We start from the raw sequence: 24,915 nt of genomic DNA, 5'->3' as shown, positions 1-24,915 counted from the left end.
ATAAAAGGCATCACTGAATAAAATAGATTTTTATGTATGTTAATTAATATTGAATAAAGAGGGCAAGTATCACTCTTTAATACAGTGATATCATTAAGATCATTATTTGAATAACTGCCACTCTTGGGAGCTTATTAGACAGTGGAATCCACCAGATGGAAAATTCTAAGAACCTAGAGACAAGGCTGAGGCACAGCAGAAAATTGGATGATGTCCCAGAAACAAGCAATAGGAGAAGGCTCCATGTGGTGGGATATTAGCATAAAGGAAGCCCATCAATCACAACCAGGCGGTATCCAGTGGATACGTAGACCTTTCATCTGAGGTGAATCCACTGTCAGATCCAAGCAGTATTAAGGAGTGTAGTGGTGACATAATTATAGTACTATAGTTCAGGAATATGACTCGTCTTTGGGAGGATTTGGATCAAGGTGGGACGTTAGTAATAAAAATGATAATAGCTACCATTTATCGGGCAGTTACCCATGTACCCTGCACTGTGTTATCATACGAATCTTAACAACAGCTTTATGAGGAAGCCACTTTGATCTTCCCCATGTTGCATAAGGAGAGATTTAGCAACCATGAGTGAAAGAACTTTTTCATGGTTGCTCAGCTAGTAAATTGTGAATTGTGCCCAAGCATTTTGGTTCCAGGGTCTGCATACTTAATTGCTACCACTTCTCAGCTCATTAGTTGGATAAATCAAAAACTTTAGAAAGGCCAAATAATAGGTCAAACAATGATGGAAAGTAATTTTGCCAGCAACATTAAGAATTGGGAAATGGGTCTAAGTTTAGTGAATCAAATGATTAAAGTGATCCTGCTTATGGATCTTCCAGAGCTGTACAAGATCTGTATTATTAGAAATAAGGAATAAGTTTAAGTTATGTTTAAGATACAGTGTGGAGTTAGGGGGGTGCGCAACATAATTTGTTAATAGATGTCCAAAGAAAAAAATTCTTATTTAACAAATTAGTAAGGTGGCATTGGTCACAGCCTTTGGAAAATGAGACACAGAGAAGAATGAAATGCATTTGGCACATTTGATTTAGGCCACATCAAGACAATCAGTCTGGAGTGCCTAAAAATAGATTGTTTATAAAGAGTAGATTACTGTAACTTAGTCTTGAGTGTTTGTGAGCTGATAATTGAAAATTTAGGTATAAAAAGAGAGGATTAAATGTTCATCAAACATTTCTTAAGCACCTATTGAGGTTCTATCAGAGTTGGTGGGCACAAATTATAGAGCGAAATCAGAACAAACTTTGTGTGGCTAGAACATACAGGCCACGAATTAAAGATAATTTTAAAATATGTATCAGTGCTATTCCTCCCAGAAAAAAGGAGATAGGTCAAACAAAAACTGGTAGTAACAAGTGACAACTCTTGAGGTCACATGAAATGGAGAGAGGTGTTCTTTCATTTAACAGTATGAAGAATGTAGTTTCTGTGAATCAGGGAACAGAAGTAAGTCAAAGCAGACAGTTTTATAGCTCTGCTTTATCATATAAGTATATTTCACACAAAATAGTAAGATTTCTTCGGTTCAAGGTACATCAGAGATGGTTACCAAACTTCATGAACAGCATCTGGATAGAAGGCTTCATACATAAAACAATCTTTTAGCAACACATCAACATCTGTGAATTGTCTCAGCAGAAAATGGTGCTTTTTTTCTTAGCCTACCTCCTGAAAAACAGTATTATTTAATGGAAAAATCATCAGATCGGGGGATGGATATGAGAGAGAAGCAGAAGAAAGGAAAGAGAGGGAAAGGGCAGAGAGAGAGAGAGAATAGATTTTAATGAGGATAATAATTTTGGAGATGGGGGAAGGGATTTTAAATCTAAATTAAATACAGGAATAAAATTAAAGACCAGAAAGGAGAGAAATTAATTTTCTGGGGGAATATGACATGTATTCAGTAAATCCTCCTTAGTAGTAGATACATTTTGAATAATTATAAAATTGCAATTGTTCCTCTTTTCTCAGAAGTATACTCAGATAAAAGTTTAAAGAACTTATCATTTGTGTATAAAGTATGTCTAGGTGTTTTAGATGCAAACTGTGTAAGTGATAAATTCCGTAATTCATCGGTCATTCTTGTGTTTCTTTGTTGAACCTGACCGCTGTGTGTCAGGCAATGGAGAAACAGTAGGTAATTGGCACAGTCCCACTGGTCTGCTTCTTTCAGAGAAGTATTTGCTAATAGTATAGAAGTATGTGCTGATAGTATCTGCTAATAATGTAGAAGTCAATAAGAAAACAGGAAAGGAAAACAGATGATTCTTAGGAACTTGCTCATGTATGCTTGATGTTGGAAATAGTACTTTGTAACCACAGACTTTCAACACATGGCATCAGCTGAGAACTCCATGCTTAGGTACATAAATTCAAGTATCCATTCCATATAAAAATAAAAGCAAAAGTCACTTGTACCATTTGCACAAAAGAACTTCTGCCATGTGCATGAGTGAGCTTGATATTCAAGCTTTTCAATTCATGTGCTTTCACTTAGTTTATCTCTAGGAGTGTTGTTCACACCTTCTGTGGCAAAGGAAAAGTGACTGAAAACACACCAAAGCACGGAACGCTTAACTTCATGTTGAAATAATTTACACTGTCCAGTAGAGGAAAGAAATCTAAAAAGATCATGTCAATTCTTAAAAACAAATATCTACAGAAATGAAAGGATTAAATAATATAGAATGATAAAACTAATAACTGTTTATGATATTCATTAAAAAGCTATAAAAAAGTAAAACACACATGATTTCACTACACATAAAAATTCCTAATGTTTGAGTTTTGTTGGCTAGATAATCACATATGTGCACAGATCCTACCTCATTTAGAGACTGAAGGGTTTGAGTTATTTTATCTCCTAAGTCATTCCCAGTCCTAAAAGTGATACCAGCAACCTGCCTGGGTACTTTGAGATACTTGGACAGATTCAAGAAAATCTCAAATCACAATGAAAGAAGTTGCTGTTGCATCCATATGGAAGCACAGAACAAAACTGCCAACAGTTGCTGCTCATTACAGCTGATATGCTATAAATGGTTGTTGACACTAAGACCAGATGTCATGGAAAATCCTGCATCATTAGGAAGCAATTGGGTGGGGAAGGAACCTGTGTGTGAGAACATCAGTAGAATCTATTTAAAACCCAACCTAAAAAGTGATTGCATTATAGGAATTTAGAGATAATCTCAATATATAAAGATTAGCATAATAGATTGCATTAAATTTAGGAATATAGACATCCCCCAAGTTATGAACATTCGCTGCAAATATTCAGCATCGTGCACGTTGACATGGCCAGCTGCACTGGAGTGTAACAGCTAATCACCAATATGTATATTGCTCCATACTGAGGACAGAGCTCTGGTGATAAAATCCAGTGAGATTTTATAATTGTATATACTGTTATGAGAAATATGCATATAATGTTCATTTGAGAGATGAAAGAACTAATTAGCTCCAACAGTCTATGAGTTACCCATGTCCACACAGGTAATAACAGTCAGTCCTAGGACATAGACCTAGTTCTGCATCTTTTTTCTAGATCATCATGTTCCCCATTTCTCTCATGTTCAGCTATACATTGGAAGACCTGTGTTTCTGATTTCACCTTTCTCATTTGCTTTAGAAAATCAAATTGCTGAATAGTAGCGGATAATGGTGGTGGTCCTTTTAAGGGAGCAGCCACTAATTAGCTGAAAGAGTCTACCATTTCAGCTTTTGTGAATTACAGTCACAAATTATCTTCTTTTCTGTAGGTGTTCAGAATTTGAACTAACCTACTTGCCAGTGAACTTTTGTAATACAACACATATTTAAGTTGGATGCCATATAAATGGCAGAATGTGATAACAGGATTATTCAGATTTTGAATATATTCCCAAGAGTTGTATATAAATCACATTTGTATGCTATTTCTAATGTTTCATTGAAGCTGGCCATTAGAAGCAATCTTGTGAAGAAATATTTTATAAAGAAAATAATCCTTTAGTAAAGTCACTAAGCACCTTTATTTTTCAGTTTGCATTCCATAATTCTGTATTTTAGGTTTGCTTAAAAGATATGTATAAACATGAAGCCATTTTAGTTCTATTAATTTTTAAATCTCCACAGTAACCTTGAAAGAGCCCTGCCTTTTCCTGTACATAACTGCAGCTGAACAGTCTTAATGGGTATAAGGTAAAACACTGATCCAGATGGATTAATTATTTCCCTGGATGACTCACAAGGCCCAATAGAGAGGTCTTCTAGGTCATCTCTAGGTATGAATATTTGCCCCAGTCATTCAGAGGCCATGTATGATAAAACTCTTAGGTGTTCCGTTTCTTCTGAATTGGCAGATACTTGGTTTAAAGTTTAAGGGCGTAATGCACATAGCACTGCCCAGAACTTTTTGATCTAGTGATAAGAATAAAAGCACATTAAATATTTTAAAAGTTTATTTACTGATGGCACTGACATTTGCTCAGCAAACTTCAGTACTATTTCATTAAAAGATCTAAAATGACTGATTTCTAAAGTAATTGTGAATGAGTCTGTGGTTGACAAATTAGGACAGATGTGTATTAGCAGAGATCTCTGACATCTCAGTGCTTTTGAATGTAAAGGTTACAAAGAATTAAACTATTGCTTACAGTTTGGTGCGGTTTTTCAAAGTCATTTATTTAATAAATTAATAGCTGGAAATCACTTTGTGATTAAATTAGAAAATGCATGAATATAGTAGGCCATAAATTTTAGTTGTGAAAATAAAATGTCAAATATTAATAATATGATATGGTTAGATACTGTACTACATTAATAGATAACCAGAGTCCCCATTTTGGATGTTAGGTTTTTCACTGAAGGTTATTTCAGCATGGACATCTTTCATATTCTTGAGACATCTTCATCCCAGTGTCCAAATTAAATTATCATGTATTTAGTGTTGAAGTGATTTAAAAAGCCCCATCAGCCCTAAGAAATTACAAAGTTTTCCTTACAGTTACCTATTGTCATAATAGAGATGAATCTGATGGCAGTGAACAGCAATAGCCTGAAGAAGTCTGGTACTTGATTAAAACTTACTTGCCTACACTCTTACTTCTTATAGACTAAACCTAATTTTTTCAAGTTCTGGTTATGAGTCTTTGCTAATTTGCATGGCTGGCTTAATTAATAAATTAAATATTGGTTTAGGCTGTGTTTATACAAGGTCAAAACAGCCAACAGAATTGCCTAATTCAGTAAGGAAAAAGGAGCCATTTCATGAAAAAAAATATTGAATTAGTTTGCCAACACATAAACAGAATCAATTTGAATGACCTGAATATTTAGATTTCCAGACAATTGTTTTGGCACTTGTAGACTCCATTGTTTCCCAACTTCTTTCAGTCCAAGGCACACCTCTAAATTTGCTAGGTTTTAGCCCAAGGTAAGGTGTTGAACTAGTCTTCCAAATGTGGATGTACCAGTCCAGCTGTATGTTCATCCAGATACTTAACGATGGTAGACTTCAGTGTATGTATTAATCAGCCTCCTTTTCCTGACTGTCTTCTCTCTTCAATTCCCAAAGTCCACAAAGGTGGTTGGGGGAAATTCAAGACTTTGCCCTCATGCCTATTTTCAGAGTTCCTGTGTGTCTCGATGCCCTGGTTGGGAAACAGTGGTATAAACACAGCCTTATTCCAACACCGAGTTATCAGTCCTTGAGTAATGATTAATACCCAAGAAAATGAAAATGTATCTTTGTTAGTATTTCACGATGCGAGAACAAATATATAAGGAATGCTTTGAATCACACTTTGTAGACATCTGAATTATATTTTAAAAAACTGGCTTATAAGGAAAAAATGCTAACTATAACATTTGGCAAATAGTATACTCTTTCTGCCTTTAAGAATAAACAGATTCTTAAAGACAGCAATTTAATATGTAATTCAGAATAAGACTCCAAAATTTGTACAGAAATTGTTTGGAAACATTGAGGAATCAAATGACTACATTTGGGTCCAAACTCTTGAAGTCAACTAGGATTTAATTTGCACAGTTTCATTTGCCAAATGTCTGTAGATTGGTCCAACTCTTGTTATCATTTTGCCAAGTTTCCTTCTGCTGAAAATGTCTGTACTCTTATTAGGCTTCTAAGTCAATGTCCATGGCCAAGTCTGGACCTCAGCAGCCCTTGGAAACATGTGAGCAGGTCAAGACAGGTGCTTCCATTCATTTGATCTCTCCCCAACTATATTCTCTTTTCTGCCTAGTATCTCTCTAGTACATTTATGCATCTGTCTGAAACCTGCACACATGATAATTTTTAATCATTTTTCTAACCATATTTTCCCTGGGATTTAGGAATGACAGGCTCCGGGAGAGAGGACAGTGCATGACTTCCCCCCCCCCCCACAATCTTACAAAATGTTGTTAGTTTTGAATAGTCACTTAAAATAGGTTCTCACTTCAGTCTCTTTTTTTTTCTTTCTAAATAAAGCCTGAGAATTTGCTTTTAGCTAGCAAATCCAAGGGAGCAGCTGTGAAACTGGCAGACTTTGGCTTAGCCATAGAAGTTCAAGGAGACCAGCAGGCGTGGTTTGGTGAGTAGGGCTTCTTTCTACTTTATGTTGCTCATTCTCTTCTGGCTCATCATAACCCACTTCCCAGCCAAAGTAAAACAGAAATATTCCTTCTAACAATAGCCTGACTAAACTGAAGACATAAGACCTTTATAAGCATTCCATTTTATTGACATTAGAAGGTGTATAATCTAGAAATAATTTAAGAGAAAATATTAGTAGGAGAGCAGTAATGTGTAGACTTTTTCTTAAAACATGAGTGAGAAAATAGATCCTTGTACTAAGAATTAATAAGGCAAGTTTGCATTGTTAAAAGAGGACTTTTTGAGAGAAAATTGACTGTTCACATAGAACCTTACTTGATGCCAAAAACTGCTGTGTAAATAGTAGGGACATGGCAAATACAGAATATTTCCACATACTTCGTAGTTAGCAAATTAAAGTTTAAAAATATTATAGCATATGTGTGTGTGTGCGTTCATCTTAATTATCTTCTATTTCTTCACACTGCCAGTTTCTGCTGTAAAATTTTGATAATTTCAAAATTTCTTTTTGGTGAAATGTCTGTTTCTTTACAATTAAGAAAGAAATTAACTCTAAATTAGAGCATTTCTAACCAGGCTTGTGTATTGTTTCAGTATTTATCCTGTTGGATTATTTTATTCACTGTTTCTTTTTTTATGCCTCTGTTTTTGCCATTTCCCAGTACTGACCCATTTTTTTTTCATGTAATCTCCCAAAATATAACCTCTCCCCAAGCCTCTAACTTCTTTTCTGACATTCAGTGTATTGAGGTTAGATCATTTTTAAAATGCCCTTCACTTCTAATTGCTTTTCCTCTGAACAACAACAGAAAACAGCACTCAAAAAGTGCTTACTTTTTTCATTTTATATGCAGAGACTTTTTGTGTTTTCCTAAATCTAAGGTGTGAACAGGGCCCCCAGGGTTCATCATTGTCTCTAATCTGTCCCAGCTAATAAGTGGGAGTGGGTGGCAAGGCTGCCTTTCCTCTACAGGCAGCTTAATTTAGGATCTTATTTTTTGCTTACCATCCTATTTCTGTAGTACCTGACTGTTACCCTTGTCCACGATTCCTCCTAAGCTTAATACCGCTGTTTACAGTAAGTCTCTCCTCACCTACCAAATGAATTTACAATCTTCAAATTTGGCATTTGGTTTGTCATATTTTGACATATGAATAAGCTTATTTCTCTTAAATGCAAACTGAAAGAAGGTAGGACCTCGAATAAGTACTGTAAATTGGAGATTCAGTGGCATCTTTGTATACTGTATAAGGACACAGTTGACACAGATAAAGAATATATGGTAACTTGGAATTGAGGTCCAATAGAAAGTAGGAGGGCTGTCACAGAGGTGGGCAGAAAAATTAATGGGGATGCTTAAATTAAGCAGGAGGTCATGCCCCTCAAGATACTGAAACTTCTGTATCAGTAACTGTTTCCCATGGAGTGTGAGAGCATTTAACAGGGCATGCAGGAAGGTGCCCTGCAGCACAAGAGAAAGATGAAATTCTGCGTCTGGGGAACATTTTGGTGATTGGGGTAGTGCTTCTGCTTCCCTAGTGGGTGAATGAGAATTTGTTGACTAATGTGCAAGGAGATGAAGGCCAGACTGAGGGATCAGCACATGCAAAAATCTCCGAGGCATGAAACTACTGTTTCTATTTATGGAATAGCAAGAAGTTTGATATAGCTAAAGTATAAAGTATACTGGGATGAGTGGTAGTTAATTAGGTGGGAAAGGATTTTATGTGCTTTTGAAGGATTTGGCTTTTATCCTAGAAGTTTCAAGAACCCAGTGAAAAATTTTCATTAGGGAAGGACATAATGGGGTTTATATTATATAATGATGTTGTAGGTAACAATGCGGAGGGTGGCTTAAGGATACTTACTCTGAAGGCAGGGGACCAGGTAGGCTAATACAGGAGTTCAAATTATGTATGATGACAGCTTGAACTAAGGAGTATGCAAGAGCAAGCAAATTCCAGATAATATATAGAACAGTCAGTGACTCTAAACTCTAAGGAAGTCTGTTTAGAGGAAATCAATGCTCCAGAGTTTGGACTCTAATCCCATCTAGTCCCATTTGCTTCACAAGACTCAGGGTATGAAGCAGGACACCAAAACAGAGACATAGGCTAGGAATGTAATTGCCAGAGCTGGGTAGAAGGTGGTGATAGGATATTAGGAACAAGACAAGCCCTATTATCAGAGCCAAGCTACAAATTAACATCAGTAACTTGGGTTGGTGCATAAAAGAGTGATATAATTGAGCACCTTAAATCTCCCTTGTTTTTGAGCTCTGTGTTTTATCTACTGTGCTAGATCATAAGCTGCTTGATGGTAGGATTTTGTGCAGTAGAAAAAAATTCTGGTTTTTGAATTAGAATACCCAAGCTTATATCCTGGGTCTGATTCTTAATAATCATATGATATTGGGCAAGTCACTTTAAATCTGTGAGGTCCATGTCTTCTTTGTAAGCAGTGATAATAAACATTTCTTTGCAAGGCCAGTTACGAGTCCATAGGAATATGCCTGGGCTTTGAAAGGTGTTGAATAAGTTTTCAAAACCACCTAGGTGTGAAACACAATGCCACAGTTCTCTGCCTCCTCAGTGAAAGTTGTTGAGCAAATCGATGAGTGAAAAACCAATTATCAAGTTAGTGAAAGCAATAGCATCCAAATGAAAGTACACAAATTTCAAATTGTGATCATTTATGTTTAAAAGTGATCTGATTCCAGAAAAAGAAAGACAGATTGGGAATAAAATCCCCATTTCTTTTTCAGTATGATACTATGACTGTTGTTTTTGCTAAGATACCTATTAGAATAACAACTTTTAAGAGGTGAATTTTAAAAAGTGCTCAACATCACTCAGCATCAGGGAAATACAAATCAAAACCACAATGAGATACTACCTCACACCAATCAGAATGGCTAATATTAACAAGTCAGGAAACCACAGATGTTCGAGAGGGTGCGGAGAAAGGGGAACTCTCCTGCACTGTTGGTGGGAATGCAAGCTGGTGCAACCACTCTGGAAAACAGCATGGAGGTTCCTCAAAAAGTTGAGAATAGAGCTACCCTATGACCCATCAGTTGCACTACTGGGTATTTACCCTAAAGATACAAATGTAGTGGTTAGAAAGGACATGTGCACCCGAGTGTTTATAGCAGCAATGTCCACAATAGCCAAACTATGGAAAGAACCTACATGTCCATCAACAGAAGAATGGATAAAGAAGATGTGGTGTGTATGTATGTGTATGTATGTGTGTGTATATATATATATACACACACATACATACATATATATACATATATATATACACACACACATATATTCCATTGGGTGTGTATGTATGTGTATGTGTATATATATACATACATACACATACATACACATACATACACACCCAATGGAATACTATGCAGCTATCAAAAGAAATGAAATCTTGCCATTTGCCACGACATGGAAGGAATTAGAGGGTATTATGCTGAGCGAAGTAAGTCAGTCAGAGAAAGACAATTGTCATATGATCTCTCTCATATAAGGAATTTGAGAAGCAGGGTGGGCAGTCTGGGGGTAGGGAAGGAAAAAATGGAGCAGGGATCAGGAGGGAGACAAACCATAAGAGACTCTTAATCTCATAAAACAAACTGAGGGTTTCTGGGGGAGGGGGAGTATGGAGAGGGTGGTTGGGTTATGGACATTGGGGAGGGTATGTGATACGGTGAGTGCTGTGAAATGTGTAAGCCTGACAATTCACAGACCTGTACCCCTAGGGCAAATAATACATTATATGTTAATAAAAACTAATTAAAAAAAAAAAAAAAGGTGGGGCGCCTGGGTGGCTGAGTGGGTTAAAGCCTCTGCCTTCTGCTCAGGTCGTGATCCCAGGGTCCTGGGATCGGGCTCCGCATCGGGCTCTCTGCTCAGCAGTGAGCCTGCTTCCTCCTCTCTCCCTGCCTGCCTCTCTGCCTACTTGTGATCTCTGTCTGTCAAATAAATAAATAAAATCTTTAAAAATAAAAAAATAATTTAAAAAAGAGGTGCATTTTAAGTCCCAAGAAAATTCCGCATTTCAAAACACGTAGAAAAAACAGTTTATAAGCTTAAGAGAATGCACAATTTTTTTTCTTTTTTTTTCTTTAGTTTGTTTTCATGTTATTCTATGCAAGTGAATCCTCATGGTAACCAACTTGAGGAAAAGGAAGCATGTGATATATTATATATCTTTTTGTTGTAGTACCTGACATATCAGATTTTTAAAGTAAAAGCATGTTTTAGTATGAATTACTTGATATGATATTTATTCGATATTATCTACCATCATAGTCTCGTGTATTTGATTATTTTTTATCTAAATTAAAGTTAGTTAACATATAGTGTTTCAAAGGTAGAATATAATGATTCATCAGTTGCATGTAACACCCAGTGCTCATTACATCATGTGCCCTCTTTAATGCCCATCAGCTGTGACTGATTTATTTTGTCTTTTAAAATGTATTATCAGTGATGGGGAGGGAAGCCTTTTTATTTTTATAAAGTAACTTAATTTAATGTTAAGAGAAGAGCAGAACTCTTTCATTATATGTAATGCCAGAATTTCAGGCTTTTGCTCAATTTTATTTTATTTTATTTTTATTTATTTATTTATTTTAAAGATTTTATTTATTTATTTAACACAGAGAGAGATCACAAGTAGGCAGAAAGGCAGACGAGGGGGGTGGGGGAAGCAGGCTCCCCGCTAAGCAGAAGGCCTGATGCGGGGCTCAATCCCAGGACCCTGAGATTATGACCTGGGCTGGAGGCAGAGGCTTAACCCACTCAGCCACCCAGGCGCCCCCAATTTTATTTCAATAAATATAAGAGGTCTACTACAAATAAGAAAAATAAAACTACACAAGGCTTATAGCAGCTATTTATTGTGTTTTTCTCATTTTTAAGCCTAAATCTTTCTGTTTCTCGTGATAATTTCTTTTGTCTTCCTAGCTCTGATCTATTTTATTACTAGCCAGAAATGCTAGGAGTAACACCCTGTGTCACTACACTTGTTAAGATGGCTAGAAAATTTACCAAAAAGAAATATCCAAAACAGCCCATTTTTCCTGTGGGATTAGAAGTGGTGTTTGCAGTATGTTTCTAGTTCTTTGTTGCTACTAGGAAAAAAGGGTAACTACCACCACCTTCCTTCATGGAATAATTGTTTTGCTTGATTACTATTATGTCTCTTTTTAAAGTTTGCTTTTCTTAAGGCAGTGGATACATTGCCAACAGTAAATATGTTTTGTTTTTGGTCTGCTCTGATATTCCTATTGGTTTTTCAGAGTGAGAAACACATATTATCTGTAAAGAAGGTAAGCTCTCATTAATTTCCCTGTTAATAGCATATATCATGATAAATGAGATTCTTATGAGTTTAATCTCCTGCTAGAAAAGACTTTCTCTGTCTTACTCCCAGTATTTTGGTGTTCGTGAGAACACACTGCACAGTACACAGTTCATTAATGTTTATCCATTTAGAGTATGCTTCAGTACTCTTAGGAGTAAGGACCCCACTGACTGTTCAAATGATAATTACGTTAAATAAGAATGAACATTGTGGTGTTCTGTTAGCATTTTAGTCTCCAGAGAAGGTCTGTAATAATTTAAGTTTAAAATTATCTTTTCATTTCTTAGTCACACAGTGACTTCATATCTTTTCTCTCTAAATGAAATATCATTAACATCCCGCCCCCCAGGAAATGTATTCTACTAAGATATTTAAGGCGTATATTAAGGTTTACTAATTCTAGAAAGGAGATTATAGATTGTATATGAAAAGGTGGTAAAAATTCAGAATAAGGAAGGACCACTGAGAATTGTAGTTAGCTAAGGAGATCTCGAAATGGAAATAATTTAGAACCCACTCTGTTAAAGAAAAGGTAGAGATGGAAATTGAGGCTTTAAGGAACAGAAAAAGTAACATCAAGTGCAAGAATGAACAGTCTGTTTTCAAGAGACCTTAAATAGATTAATCAGGTCAAATGCTCAGGACTAGAAAGAAATCATGCTGAATGACTGAAGGAGAAACGAGGAAATAAAGGGTCTTAAAGTGTAGGCTAGAAACATGGTCTTTAATCTGGAGTTTGGCATTGGTATCTCATTGAGTTCCTTTGTCTGTGTCTCAACCTGGGAGGAGTTGGAAAGGGACCATTGGAATGAGAGCAGGTGTGGCATACCAGTAGCTCTTTAGAACTCTCATGCCCATCCTTGGAATTAGCTGACTTCACATCACTCCCTGATGTCATCCTCAAAGTTTAGGTAATGGAACCAACATGATTACTAGGAATTCTTTCACCTCACAGCTGTCAAGTAAATGCTTCCTTTAAGTAAGTTTGAGAATAGGGGTAGATCCACTATGGTCCATGTGAAGCTTAAACTACAATACAGGCATCTTTTCTTGGAGTCCCTTCTTACTGTCCACTCCATCTTCCGCTATAACAAAGGAAAGGAATAGTAATAAAGGGGCCTAGGGGTTAAAATCCACAATCCTTTGCCTTACTTTCCAAGGTAATTTTGTTCAGAGGAATAACCATGCTATTTTTTCTATCTCTATATATGTATATACATACTTACTTTTATATCTGTCTGCACATTGTATTTAATAAGTTTGAAAATGAGAAGAAAAGGCTCCTTTCTTGGGCACTTTGAATCCCAGTAAATATAAAATGAGTTTCTTCAGTGATTTGTGGTCGGAGGAATTCCTGATTACATATCCTTGTAAAGAAATGTTTCCAGGTTTTAGGTGTGCCTTTAAATAAAACTTCCAAGTGGTTATTTCGGGTCTTTTTAAAAGTACCTATTTTTATTTGCAAGCTATTATTTTCAGAAATAAGGAAAATGTCACTCTAAGTTCCAGCTCTAAATTGATTATTATTTAAGCATACCTTATTGGAATTTACACTGATTTATACAATAATGAAACTTTATTTTGCCATCTAGTTTCTCCTACCTCATCTCTCTCTCTAAATTCTAGTTGGTACTTGTTCAGTAGTGATTCTTCCAAATGTTCCTGATTCTTTTTCTTAGTTGACAGTGATAAGTACACACTGAATATTTATTAGTACAAAGAGATCTCTTTGATATATTTAGGACTTATTTCTTCTCCTGGTGAATTCTTCGATTACTCTCAGCCCCATCCCCACCACACAGACTACCTGACTTTCAAAAATACTGACTTAGGATCTACCTTTTTTGTTCTTTTGTTTTGTAGGTGAATGCTTCTCATAATAAAATTATGTCGGTATCATGAAAACTATCATCTCTTGCAGAGTTCTAATCCTGTCTTCAAATTTCTCCCTGTTTCTTGTCAGGCATAAGGGAGGAAGGACTTTTTCTCTCCCCTCTTAGGTCTGTGGCTGAGGGTTGTGAGTCTAACTGACAAAAGACTAATGAACAGGAGAAAAGCATACAATTTTTTTGATGTTAATATTTTAACTTTTATGTACACACAGAGGCCTTTCTAGAAAGTATACGAAGACCTTAAAGAAAGGCCAGACCAAGGGACATATATCCCATTTTTAATGAAGAGTGATAAATTGTGGAGATTTGATAAGACTAAGGAAAAAGGGGTTTTGACTCGGGATATTAAATTGTGGGGGAAATAATGAGGAAAAACATGGGGAAACTAATGGAAGATCAAGGTTATTTTAGTAAGGTTGGTTTGTACATACCCATCTTGGCACCAACTCCCATCCCAGGAATGTTCTCCTCTTCCTGTACAGGGAGGGCACCTTTTCACAAGAAATGAATGCCCTACTTTTAGGTAGAAAGGAGATTAAAAAGCCTGTCATCTACTGATTCTCAGTTGACTTCAGCTAAAAATAATCAGTATACCACAGTGGCATATTTTGGGGTGGTGTGTTCTGATCCCCTTCACAGGTTTAGTTTCAAGTCCTGCATAAATAAGTGAGAATAAGAACTGCTAACCAAATAGACTTAAGTATACGTGCTGACTATATAGCACAATAGAGTAGCCTTCCCCTTATCTGGGGAAAAATGCGGGGTTTTTTTCCTAATAAGCTACAAAGCAGATTAGTGTTGATACTGCTATAGAGAGAAACTATTGTATATTATTTTAGGCCTCGTTTTATTTTGGCAAACAAATCATCCGATTTAAAAGTCCCAAAAATGTTTTCTTCCTTAGTTTCCTGTTTCACATTGATTTTGTCCAGTCAGCTTTGACTCATTAACTTCCATTTTCCCTAGGTTTTGCTGGCACACCTGGATATCTTTCTCCAGAAGTTTTACGTAAAGATCCTTATGGAAAGCCAGTGGATATGTGGGCATGCGGTAAGGAATCATATTTCCATGCAAATTTTGCAATATACCAGTATAGTTGAAACTAGTATTTTTCAAATGTGAAGTTAATGTTCTCTTGTGACCAGCTTAGAGCAGTAGTTCTCAAACCTCAGCCTACAAGTCACGTGGAGGGCTGGCTAAAGCACAGATTACTACTTCGGACTGAGTATGTCTAGGGTAGGAGCATCTGTGTTTTTTCCCAAGTTCCCAGACAATATCAGTGCTTTCAGGGTCAGGGAGCACTTTGAGACCAGTGACACAGAGCGTCCCCAGGAGCGGCTGTGCATTTATGCTGCCGTTGTCCCACAAATGCCATGTTTGCACCACATGTTTGGCAGGAAGTAAGAGAAAAAAGTGGATCTTGGAAAAGAATGACACTGGTCTGTCCTATGGACTGAACTCTGATTTAGGCCATTAGCAACCAACTCCAATCAAGTAAGTATCCTGTGCAGGTTCCAAGACATAATAATGTGAAGGATTCCCACCAGTTTTTCAACGAAATTTCTGTGGGTTAACATATACAGCAAATAGGTGAAAAACTGAAATAAAAGGGATACTATAGGATGCTCTGAAAGATTTTTCAACTGGGATTATAGACACAAACTAGTCCTCTAGGTTCCTGACACTGTATCATCACTATAAGTCTGTAAATAGTTTGGTTTTAGTGTGCTGCAGACAGACCTTGTTGCCTTTGGTGTCTGTCAGTAAGCCTGCAATGAGCTGGTTTCACAAAGAAAAGGAAAGAAAAGAAAAGACTTCGATTCTGAAAGTAACTTTTTAGATTTGGTTTTACTGAGAAAAAAAATAATAAATTCATTACCTCTACTTCATAGTGATGGGTTATCCCTAACCTATAACTAACCACCCTGTATTTCTTGTCAGCTTTATCTTATTAGCAATCTTAAACTGGGTGCATGTTGGGCCTCTAGGCTTACCTCTGTGCCTAGGAAAGCAGTTATGGGAGGAGTCACAACACCTGCATTCAAGTCTTTGCTTTACACCTACAAACCCTATCTCTAGTATCTTAGAGTTGGTTTCTTCACTTGTAAAACAGGAAAATATTACCCTCATAGGATTGATTGTAAGGGTTCAAACAGTTTGTAAAGAAATTTAAAATGCCAACAGCTATTACTCTAAAAGTTTGGATAAATTAAAGGGTAAGGTTGTAGGTATGCCCCAAGCTCTGACTTCCTCTTCCCTATCTGAGATCATCTAAGCATGAACTCTATGCCTTTGGGTTAGAGCACTGTCACAGAATGTCCTTGCTCCAATCTAAATGCTAATGGCAAATAACTCACATGTTTCCCTTGCAACAGATCAGATCTCCTCACAGATCTGTCTTTGCTGATGAATCTGAAAAGCAGCAAAGAGCATGCTGAGAGACAGGCAGACACAGATGGGTTTTCCAGAGGATACATACAGCTGAGGGCAGTGTAGCTGGTGTGTTTTGCTCAGACCCTGAACACTAGCGGGTTCATGTGGTAGAGACTGGTCAGTAGCTGAGTCAGGCCACTCAAGAGGCTTTCCTTACTGCCTTCATCGAAGGTCACCTCTAGCCTCCTCCTGTCTCCCTTTCTCTTCATCCCTTCTTCTTTTCATCTTTCTCCTCCTCCTGTCCACCTGCTTCAGGGGCAGGAGGCGGTATGTGCAGGGGTTGAGAACCCTCACCCAACTCTTCAGTGCTCTTGCTGTAGGACCTGGCACCAATTTTAAGTAGGCCTGGTATCTCAGCTTCCTTGTAGGAAATGGAAAGTAAGAAAGTATTTCTTTAAAAAAGAAGTTCCTAGATAACTGATATGTAGCCGTGTGAGAGATACACATTTTATTAGATGATCCAGCATTATTGTTTGGATCATCAGTTGAATATTAGAACTTCACCTGGTTACCTGAATACCAACTGTCTGCCTCTCTCATTGCTTTCTTCTCATGTCAGTTCTTCTCTTGCATGCCTTTGATTCTCCAAATGTGTTATTGTGGACCAGTTTCACAGCTCCTGAATCATATTTCATTCATTCAAATACTCTAAATAAACCATTCATTTAATTCTTTCATTAGAAACATATTTTATATAACATTTATCTATATCTATATATAGATATAGATAAATATCTATATCTATATATCTATATATCTATATCTATATCTATATAGATATAGATATAGATATAGATATAACTGATTCTGCTCCACAGAAGAAACCCTAATACAAAATACCAGTTTTGGGGGGTTTCTTTTAAATAATCTGTTATTCTTCGGCACCAATAAAATTGATATATTATGATATATTATGAAAAAATGTGTGTGTGTGTGTATATATATATATATATATATATATATATATATATATAAAAATATAAATGTCCAGCCCCTGCATGGGCTCTCTGCTTTAGTGGGTCTGAGCTGAGTACAGGCAGTTGCATTTTTAAAAACTGACATATCATCAGAGTTTCAACTCACTGCCTTAGACTCATTAAACACACTATGCTCAATTTTGTATTGCTTTGGTAAATTTGAGTATACTTGGCTTTTGGATTTTTTGTTTGAGTGCATTGTTTGTATAGATAGCATTTTAAAATGTTAAAATATTAATAAATATTAATAAATATTAATAAATAAAATGTTAAAATATTTTATAATAGGATTTCACATCTGTAAAATGTGAAGTAACTTATAGGGTAGAAGCTCTAACTCTCTTGGCTGGAAGAGGGAAAAAAGATGGGCAAAGAGTTTCTTCCCTCCTTATTGTCTAAGCTGTAGTACTTTCTTAAGAACTGTGAGGAAATAGTAGATAGCACATGTATACCTGCAGACACATGTGCACACACATACAGGTCTCATGATGACTCTAGAAACAGAGCCATAGGGCATTTCCCAGATTTCAACCTCAGTTTTTCCATAGGAAGAGCCACCTTTCACTTTGCTCAGTTCTTTTTTTTTTTTCCCAAAAAATTTTATTTATTTATTTCAGAGAGAGAGAGGGAAAGAGAGAGCAGGGATAGACGCAGAGGGAGAGGGAGAATCTCAAGCAGACTCTGTATTGAGCCTGATGTGGGGCTCACAACCCTGAGATCATGACCTGAACCAAAGCCAAGAGTTGGATGCTTAACTGATGACCACTCAGAATCCCCTCACTTTGCTCAGTTCTATTCTTACCTTTGCTTTCTTCCCACAATTTTCTACAAACAGCCAACTCCCTTTGTGACAAGCCATGCTCCATTTAGAGTATATATTTCCTAACAGTTCTCATTTTCCTTAGAGATTGTGACTTTTTAAAAATTGTGTGCCTTGAAATGCATTTGGGATCACACAGGTTACTACAGAAATGCCTTAGATAGTCCAATATCACATATTTGGGGGAAATGGTCCCCCTTCCATGAACATCATAATAAAGTCTTCTGCTTTTTGTTACATTCCTGGATCACTGCAGTGGGTTTGGAATATTGTTTTACCATTTTATTTTATTTTCACTTCACTCCAGTAACATGAAAGTTACATTAAATTCTCTTTATTTCTAAGACAATCCACCCTTCTTCACAGAACCACCAAGGTAATGTACACATCATTAGATTGTTTTAGGTAATGGCACATCTTGAGAGAAACTCTTTTTTGGCCATTCATCAGCACTGGCTCTTGCCTACTGAATACTTGTTTTCAAGTCTAGACATTGGGTAGTGTGATAGGAAATGACACTGCCCAGATAACAAAAGAAATGCAGAATAAGACACTTAGCAGAATGGCAGCTCATCTTCTGTGAATTAAGCTGTGAACGCTCACTACAGCAGATTGTCTTTTTAGCAGTTGACATAGAGCAGAGTGAAGCACACTGTTGGTATAATGGCTAAAAGAAGTCTGTACATTATCTTTATTAGAAATATGCAAATATTGGTACCTAAGAAATTCCAAATGCTTTACCAGCATTACCTTGCTTTTGAGACCTCACATGGAATGTAATCTTACCTGTACTCAGTCTTTGAAAGCAACTAGGCCAAATAATAGACACTGATGAAGCAAGAACATATCTATGTGTTGTACCATTAACAACAGTAAATTGATTTTGATGGCTTTCTTGCATATATAGCTGTTTCCATTATTCCCTAGTGGAATGAGCACATGTTCTTTATAGATGTCACTGAATCACTGGATTTTAACAAAACTTTCTTCTACATCTTAGCTCAAAAAATAATAAATGTAAGCCCACATAAACATAGCTAACACACACACACACACACACACACACACACACGTGCGTGCGCGCACACACACACACACACACTCACCTTTCTCTTAACTATGGCTCTCTCTGAATTAGATATCACTCAGAACAGTTATGAGTGATAATGAATTAGTGACTATCACAGAATGATCATGACTTTTCATGAATCTTAAGTAAGATTCTCTGTGGTGATGCCAAAGAATTTCCATTTGATCAGGCTTGCTAGGTTATCCTCATGCACACCAACATTGAACAGCATTACCCTAGCTAGTTGCAGATTTCTTTAGGGCAGCATATTTTAGGACTCTTGCACAATATAGCAGAGGTTGCAAATAGGTGGTTTACAGATAGGTTGGCCAGACTAGTGGGCCTTTCACTTTGGGAAGTGTTGACATTTATTACTTATATTTATAATTTATTATCAGGAGATTTTTTGTAAAACTAACAGTTTCTGGCTTCTCTAAAGTAATCAAAAGAACTAATAACAATGTGCTTTTGTCCTTAAATAGCAGCTATACCTGTCAGATAATGGACATGTGCTCTCCCCTAGGTACCAGTGCCCCTGGCCCCCATACACAGTACAGGCTCAGGCATTCATTTCTGTCTGATGCTGAAAGAAATGTCAGTTTGCCACCCCTATTAAATGGCGTAGTTTCCATCATCTGGAAAATAACTTTCTATCTTACTGACATTGATCGTCTAGATCTTTGTTCTACTGATCGTTGGCCCTGTAGGTCAGAGTTAATTAAACATTTCCTATTTGAATTGTATGATTTTTTTTGCATCAGGTATTACACTATAAAAAAAAAGCCATACCTATTCCTCATATAGTTAATTATGCATTTCCAAACTCCACTCATAGTATGCCCTTTATTGACTGAGAGCATTAAGTGGATGTCTTGTTAGATTGTTCCATTAACTTCCCATGGAACTCTGAGTTTCTCAGCATTGCTTCTTTCTTACTCCTTTCATCAGAGCAGTCATTAGAATGCTTTAATCATTAATGTGATTATAAGTTTAATCATGTTTCTAACTCCAACTTTTATTAAAATCATTTTTGAATGTTCTTGATAATGTAATCTTTCTACCTAATCAGTAATCAGTGCTTCTCAGCTCTTATTAATCAAATATCTCTAGCATCACCCAAGCACAAATATGCATATATGACAGTTAAAACTAATTTTAACTTCCATTTTTAAATGTTACATGAAGCTGACTATGTCAAAATAGTTTTTTAAACTTTTTGTTTTGGAAATTTTGAAGCATACAGAAGTTGATAGAATAATATGATGAACTGATGGCTAATCTTATCTCATCTGTACCATCCTATTCATTCCTCATCACCCAGATTATTTTAGTCAAATCCAAACAATATCAATACATCTATACACACTGTAATGTTTACATTACAGTTCTTTTAAAAAGAGTTCTTTTAAAAGGCTGACAATGATAGCAACACTTCAAAATTTAATATAATAATAACTACTTAAAACCTTCAAATATCTTCTAATGGTGGGGGATTTGCTCTCTTATCCCTTAGTTTTGTTATTTTCGTCTCTTAGGTCTCTTTTAATTTGTAGTTCCTGCTTCTCTCTCTCTCTCCCTCTCCTTACTTTCCTTCCTATTTCTCTGTTTGTTGAAAAAACCTGCAGTTCCCACAGAGCACTCCTATAGAGTACCTGATATTGATCTCTACATAATGTTTGCCACTATAAGCAACCAGGATTCCTTGTAGAAGTGGCTTATTGCAAGGATGGATCTGGAGCACAAGATGATACAGGTGTACCTTGTTATAACAAAGAAAACTGTTAAAGGCCACAGACTTTTTTTTTTCCTGGCAAGAACACTTCAGGAATGATATAACCTCCAAAGGTTGGATGTTTCTCATGATGTTAGTAGCCTTTGATGTTCGCTACCTAGATATTAACAGGACTCAGGAGCCAACTTGAAGAGGCTTCTTCTGGCTAATGATGGGACAATTAGAGCATAAATGAGAAAAATAACAGTAATGGATTAAAACACATCAAACGAGTTTAAATCTCTGCATTCATGATGATAATCAAAATACAATAGCAATCTTAACCTTTGGATTAGGGGTTAGTTAATGAGGAAGCAATGTGTCATTTCAAAAACTGATTAGCAAAAGGGAAAAAAAAATCTGTTACTCTACCTTTCCTGTATGACCTGTAAGACAGGATAACGAATTAATTAATTAAATAAGTTGTTCTCAGACTAAAGAAGGTATAATAGAATTACAATATCATTATTTTGCAACCCCTAATGAACTACTAGGTAGCGATCATCAAAGGCACTAATGTCATGAGAAACATCCAACCTTTAGAGGTTATGTCATCATCCCTGAAGTGTTCTTGCAAAAATAAATTAATTAATTAAATAAATAAAAGTGAAGATTTTGATTGGTTTTTAAAATTTTACTGCCTTAGTTATAGAGAAATTTAAAAAAGGGTTGGTTTTTTTTTTACATTTTTTTCTCTGACCTAGGAGAAAAAGGTAAATATTTGAGCTATAAATTAAAATGTAAAATATTAAATTAAATAAAATTAAAAGGTAAAATATAAATTAACAGGTTAAAAAAAGGTAAAATATTAGAGTTATAAATTAAGAAAAAAGTAAATTGCCCCCTTACTAATGGGGCAAAGATGCTCAGACAATAAAAACGTTAAAATAATCAAGTTAAAGTACCTAGCTAAAGGAAAAAGTGGATGCAGGGAACATTAAGGCAGGACCAAATTGAAACCTTACCAGTAAGAGTCAAGGCCTCTCAATTAAACACAAACATTTTAAAATTTAAAATGACCATTCCTGTTAAATTTCATAGATGAAGAAAAAGTAGCTGCAAGGAACTTTTAAGACATAATTTTGTCAAGCCTACTTGTGGCTGAAACAGTTAAATCACACAAACTCTCATACTCCATTTACTCATCTGTAAAATGGGGACAATAACATTATCTACCACACATCATTGTACGTGGAGTAAATGAGGTAATGCACTAAAGCACATGTAGCTGCTCAGAAAAATGTTACCTACAATAAAACTTACTATTATAACATGACTCTCATATTATTATAAACTTTGAGTAAATAGAACTCCAAAAGTATATAATTCAGGAAGACCTAAGACTCCAATCTAATGATAAATCAAAGTAAGCTTACAAAATAATGTTTATTTAAATAGGCACTGAAATTAAACATCAGTCTACTTAATAATACCTATGTAGTTTTTGTCTTAAAACTTCTGGCCTGTTTTAAAATCTTCTCTATTTGTATAATTATTTTAGTAAAAGTAGATTTTTTTTTGATAGAAACTCCTCAATCAAACAATTAAATTATGGGCATTTATCTATGTAGTGGCTGACAGTTCTTGAGGAACCAGTCATCAGTGGGCCTTTCCCTTCACAGAGATAGACTGTATCAAGTGTCGGCCAGCAGGGCTATAGACATAACACACAAGGACAAAGCCTCAGAGGCAGGCCACGCTTGCAACCCAGCCTAGGACCAGAATGCTAAATGACTCCAATGGAAGTCTGTTTTATAATTGCATAACAGCTTACCTCAGATGTTTATTAGAACAATGTCTAATTAAAAATTAGTGTAAAAAAAATTAGTGTAGGCTAATAGTAGAACAAATCAACGAAACTAAGGGCTGGTTCTTTGAAAGAATTAATAAGATTGATAAACTTCTGGCCAGACTTATCAAAAAGAAAAGAGAAAGGACCCAAATAAATAAAACCCTGAATGAAAGAGGAGAGATCACAACCAACACCAAAGAAATACAATTATAAGAACATATTATGAGCAACTATACACCAGCAAATTTGAAAATCTGGAGGAAATGGATGCACTCCTAGAGACATATAAACTACCAAAACTGAACCAGGAAGAAATAGAAAATGTGAACAGACCCATAACCAGTAAGGAGATTGAAGCAGTCTTCAAAAATCTCCAAACAAACAAGAGCCCAGGGCCAGATCGCTTCCCAGGATAATTCTACCAAACATTTAAAGAAGAATTAATTCCTATTCTCCTGAAACTGTTCCAAAAAATAGAAATGGAAGGAAAACTTCCAAACTCATTTTATGAGGCCAACATCACCTTGATCACAAAATAAGACAAAGACCCCATCAAAAAGGAGAATTACAGACCAATATCCTTGATGAACACAGATTTGAAAATTCTCACCGAAATACTAGCCAATAGGATCCAATGGTACATTAAAAGGATTATTCACCATGACCAAGTGGGATTTAGTCCTGGGCTGCAAGGTTGGTTCAACATCCGCAAATCAGTGTGATACAATACATTAATAAAAGAAAGAACAAGAACCATATGATACTCTCAATAGATGCTGAAAAAGCATTTGACAACGTACAGCATCCTTTCCTGATAAAAACTCCTCAAAGTGTAGGGATAGAGGGTACATACCTCAATATCATCAAAGACATCTATGAAAAACCCACCGTGAATATCATTCTCAATGGAGAAAAACTGAGAGCTTTTCCGCTAAGGTCAGGAACACGGCTGGGATGTCCACTATCACTACTGCTATTCAACATAGTACTAGAAGTCCTAGCCTCAGCAATCAGACAACAAAAAGAAATTAAAGGCATCCAAATCGGCAAAGAAGAAGTCAAAACTATCACTTTTTGCAGATGATATGATACTTTATGTGGAAAAGCCAAAAGACTCCACTCCAAATCTGCTAGAACTTGTACAGGAATTCAGTAAACTGTCAGGATATAAAATCAATGCACAGAAATCAGTTGCATTTCTATACACCAACAGCAAGACAGAAGAAAGAAATTAAGGAGTCAATCCCACTTACAATTGCACCCAAAACCATAAGACACCAAGGAATAAATCTAACCAAAGAGGCAAAGAATCTGAACTCAGAAAACTATAAAGTACTCATGAAAGAAATTGAAGAAGACAAAAAGAAATGGAAAAATGTTCCATGCTCATGGATTGGAAGAACAAATATTGTGAAAATGTCTATGCTACTGAAAGCAATCTACATGTTTAATGCAATTCCTATCAAAATTTTTTTTCAAAGAAATGGAACAAATAATCCTAAAATTTATATCGAACCAGAAAAGACCTCAGATAGCCAGAGGAATGTTGAAAAGGAAAGCCAAAGTTGGTGGCATCACAATTCCAGACTTCAAGCTCTATTACAAAGCTGTCATCATCAAGACAGTATGGTACTGGCACAAAAACAGACACAAAGATCAATGGAACAGAATAGAGAGCCCAGAAATAGACCCTCAACTCTGTGGTCAACTAATCTTTGACAAAGCAGGAAAGAATGTCCAATGGAAAAAAGACAGTTTCTTCAACAAATGGTGTTGGGAAAATTGGACAGCCACATGTAGAAAAATGAAACTAGAACATTTCCTTACACCACACACAAAAATAGACTCAAAAATGGATGAAGGACCTCAATGTGAGAAAGGAATCCATCAGAATCCTTGAGGAGAACACAGATAGCAACCTCTTCTACCTCAGCCACAGCAACTTCTTCCTAGACACATCACCAAAGGCAAGGGAAGCAAGGTCAAAAATGAACTATTGGGATTTCATCAAGATCAAAAGCTTTTGCACAGCAAAGGAAACAGTCAACAAAACCAAAAGACAATTGACAGAATGGGAGAAGATATTTGCAAATGACATATCAGATAAAGGGCTAATATCCAACATCTGTAAAGAACTTATCAGACTCAACACCCGGAAAACAAAT

At 36.1% G+C, this 24,915-nt stretch overlaps 1 protein-coding gene across 17 annotated transcripts in view; it reads left to right on the top strand.

Annotated features, from left to right (window-relative positions):
- CAMK2D (calcium/calmodulin dependent protein kinase II delta) overlaps positions 1 to 24,915 on the top strand; it is a gene marked incomplete at its 3' end in the record, with an annotated part of 326,871 nt that overhangs the window by 240,793 nt on the left and 61,163 nt on the right. For all 17 annotated transcript variants that reach the window (XM_080796532.1, XM_080796520.1, XM_080796521.1 and 14 more), the window contains 2 exons: positions 6,497 to 6,599; positions 14,855 to 14,938. In XM_080796532.1, the coding sequence (XP_080652658.1) occupies positions 6,497 to 6,599; positions 14,855 to 14,938 (187 nt within the window). The remainder of the gene's footprint in view (positions 1 to 6,496; positions 6,600 to 14,854; positions 14,939 to 24,915) is intronic.

Source organism: Martes martes (genome assembly GCF_963455335.1).
Source record: "Martes martes genome assembly, chromosome: 2".
NCBI lineage: Eukaryota > Metazoa > Chordata > Mammalia > Carnivora > Mustelidae > Martes > Martes martes.
This window is presented reverse-complemented; position numbering and strand designations above follow the sequence as displayed.